We start from the raw sequence: 3,884 nt of genomic DNA, 5'->3' as shown, positions 1-3,884 counted from the left end.
GGGGGGGGTGGGGTGGGGTTTGGTTTGTGGGGATGGGGGAGGGTCTTTCTTATCGAATGTCAAATTCTCTTAATAAAATTTCTTTCTCCTGGTATTGCAGGGACCCTCATGGCATTGCCACAAAGAAGGACAAGATCTTGTCTGTCTTCATGGTTGTCCTTGCTGTGTTCTCAAACGTGGTGGCCATATACAGTGATGCTTACTCCCTGATAAAAAAGAACACAACACCGCGTGCCTGATCTCTCTTGGTGTTGGACCTTATAATCAGTGTCAGATGGAAGGAAGCTACAGTCACCTTACAGAGAGACCCAAAAATAGACCCGTCTGCAGTGTTAATAGAAAATCAGGGTTTTGTAGGATGGCATGTTGGGCTTAATAACAGGAACACTTGACTCAATATTTAAGTTGAGTTGTTCTGCCCAGTGTAAAGGGTGGCGGCCCCAGATTCTCAATATCCACCCAAATTGTATCATTGTTGTACTGCTTGTGATATATGAAATGTTGTTGTGTCTTGAGTGAAGTTTATTTTGATTCGGGGGTGTATTCTTGCGCTCCATATGATGTGATTTGGATGTTAAAATGAGAAGTTCCGATCTTCACCCCATTTTATATACATGATTTTATTGTGATGGTATGTTTCTTTTCTTTTTCTTTTTTCCCATCGTAAGTACGGTAGTCTCAGAATTCAGGGACCATTTCCATTGCATGTGGAGTGTTGGATATATGTATCATGCAAACTCAATTTAAAGTGTTTAAGTCAAATTAATTTACGTTATCATTTTTAGGTCGTCCTAGGGTTATTTTTTTAAGTGTTCGTTACTAGGGATAAAAGTGGGCAATATATCCCTAAGGTTAATGTGAGTATTTGTATATTATATGTATATCGAATTCTTGGGAGTCTTGCATGGATTTTGGCTTCTTCTTCTTCGTCTTTTTATCTCTCTTCTTTTTTTATTTTTTATTTTTTATTTTTTTTATAGAAATCATAACTAATTGGTTTAACAATTACAGTTTTGGAGTTTACGTGTTTTGGTGTGCCAAAGGTTGATGTCTATACTAATTATATATGAATGTGTTGTATTCACAATATTCATATGTGAATAAAAGAGATGCTCAATATGGCATCTATTTTCCCAATAGGGAGAAGATCTTGAGAGAATTATATAATTATGATTGTATAAAATTTTGAGCTTCATGGTAGTTTTGTAAATTGCTTACAATTGCATTTAAAGGGTATTATTATTTAAAAATTATATTTGAGTACTATTTTATAAAAGTTTTACGTAAAATCTATAGTCAAGATTCTTTGAATAAGTTATTTGGACAGATTAAGGCTTTTTATGATGATGGTTGTTGTCTCCCTCCAAGGATCTTTATAACATGAGCATTTGGAAGCTAATTGAATACCAATATTCATCAAAACGTCACTGTTGGAATTTTCCCATTGAAGATTTGCCAAGCAAAAAAGCCCAATTTAGGAGGGATAGAGTTGTTCCATAACCATTTAGGGTAAGGAACATAAGGGTAGTGTGATCGGATTTATTCTATGCCGACTTGGTTGAGAAAAAGTCATTGCTTGTCAGAGTCCAATCCAATCTATCGACTTTGTTTGATAATATAATGCTGGAGTGATATTTAGCGTATCTTACCATCATCATTAAGCACATATTTTACCTGTGTTTCAAGATTCATATTTACGATCCCATAAACATAGTCAATTAGGGAGCCCTACCTGACCAGTTATCAAGCTAAAAATTCACCTCGTCAGAACCAATTAGCAATTTAGATTTTGATAAATAAATTCTTTGAGATGCAAAGCCCTCCATCAAGTTTTAGAACTCACTAGTTTATTTTCTGTTAAAACAGTATGGTTACTCTTTAAGAATTTAGCCTTAAGAAGGCACTCCAAGTAGAATTTTTTGAAATAATACGTCATAGACCTTTCGATCGCATAGATGTACCGATATCCTTTAATAAACGTATTCCAAGCCCCCCTTCATCTAAAATTCTAATTTTATGCCAACCCACCCAGTGATGGTGCTTTCCAAGTTCAAACGAACCCCATAAAAAAATCTGCACAAATACAATAAAAGCTTTGCATAATCGATTTTGGGATATCCAAACTTGCAAGGACGTGAATTGGCATGGAGGAAAGTACAAGCTTGAGAAGAACTAGCCTATTGCTCGAGGATAGAAGTTTTCTTTTCCAACTTGCCACCCTGTGTCTAATTTTAGTAAGCATATCGCCAAAAAAATAAACTTTTAATCTACCCGTATAGAAAATCGCTCACAATTATGTTATAGGCCATGATTTCCTCACAAACTTGTAATATCGCCTATAACACTTAGATGGGTTCTTGAAGCTTTGGAGCTAATAATGTAATAGCTTTTACATCTATTCACCAGTTGACCAATAACATTTTCATACTTGTTAATAAATCCCATGATCCTTTTTAAAGAATACTTCAATCCTCTAGTAAATATAATAGTATCATTGGTAAATAGGCTATGGGAGATGTCTAGGGTAGGATTCCTCTCCATAGACCCATGGACCATAGAGTGATCTCACAGCTAGGGTGACCTCGAGACATGTGCCTGGGTCCTCCCAGCCGTAGGATACTATCTGGTCCTTAGGCTCTATGGAGAGGATCTTGATCTGAGATGTCTAGGCATCCCCTAGGAAGATGATAATATGTTGCATGACACTCTATAAATATCTTTTTTATCCCTCTACTAAGAACTTCTTCAGCAAGAATGAATAAAGTGGGAGACAATGGATTACCCTAACGGAGACCTTTGATAAATTTAAAATAACCTTTTGGCTCATTCCATAACCACTGAGAACCAATTATTTTTTATAGTTTTCTTGATCAACCCAATCCATGTTATTGAGAACCCAAATTTTTCTAGAATTTCATAAATAAAATCTCATTCCATGTAGTCGTATGCTTTTGTCATATCTAATTTCAAAATCACATTATCCCCTCTAGATTTTTTGTTTAGATCTTGCACTATCTCTTGAACCAAAGTTATATTATCATGGATGCATCTTCCTTGGACAAAGGCACCCTGCTCCTTGGAAATTAAACGAGGGAGAATGGTGGCCAATCTTATAGATATAATTTTATACGAAAATTTACAAAGACTAATAGGTCTGAAGTCCGACATTACCTTAGGGTTGTCTTTTTTAGGAATAAGAATGAGATGAGATGAGGTATAACTTCTAGGGAAAAAACCTCTCGAGAAAAAATCATTGACTACTGACCTCCCAGCAGGAAGTGAAGTGCCTTGAAAAATCATTTGGTCCTGATGTGCTATCTTTAGATAGAGAGAAAACAGCTGTTTAATCTCTTCCATAATTGGAGCCCGAAGAAGATACACATTGTCCACTGTAGAGACAAGTGTGGGAATAAGCTCGAGCAAATCGCCATCGAGGATACAAGTTGAGATGAGAAAATATTAGAGAAATAGTGTATTGCCTCAATCCAACCCCCTTCATCATTCTTAATTTTCTCAATTCCCCTCTTTTTCCTTTTAGCAGTAACCATGACATGAAAGAACTTGGTATTCTTTTCCCCTTCCTGAAGCCATTTAACTATTGATTTTTGCCTCCAAAAAAATTTCTCTTGAAGCAAAGTACACTGGAGATGATTGCGGGCTCTCTGAAGAACAAGTTTCGTTGCATTGAAGGATTTAAGTCATAGTCTGCCTCAGCTTGACTAGCATCATCCTCGACATGTCTAACATTTTGAAGAATATTTCTAAACATATCTTTATTTCAAACCTTGAGCTTGGTACGGAGAACTTTTAGCTTCGAGTAAAGAACAAAAAGAAACGAACCAGTCACAGATGATGCCCAAACCTCTTTCACAAAATTCTTAAAA

General features: G+C 36.0%; 1 protein-coding gene across 2 annotated transcripts in view; it reads left to right on the top strand.

Moving 5' to 3' along the window:
• The window catches only part of LOC122087259 (amino acid transporter AVT6A-like), a 6,377-nt gene extending 5,743 nt beyond the window's left edge, over positions 1–634 (top strand). For both annotated transcript variants that reach the window (XM_042656327.1, XM_042656328.1), the window contains exon 6: positions 101–634. In XM_042656327.1, coding sequence (XP_042512261.1) covers positions 101–239 — 139 coding nt within the window. In that variant the 3' untranslated portion in view covers positions 240–634. The remainder of the gene's footprint in view (positions 1–100) is intronic.
• The last annotated feature ends 3,250 nt before the right edge of the window (positions 635–3,884 follow it).

The sequence above is a fragment of the Macadamia integrifolia genome, chromosome 8 (genome assembly GCF_013358625.1).
Source record: "Macadamia integrifolia cultivar HAES 741 chromosome 8, SCU_Mint_v3, whole genome shotgun sequence".
NCBI lineage: Eukaryota > Viridiplantae > Streptophyta > Magnoliopsida > Proteales > Proteaceae > Macadamia > Macadamia integrifolia.
The sequence above is the reverse complement of the archived record's forward strand: the minus strand, read 5'-3'. Positions and strand labels throughout refer to the sequence as shown.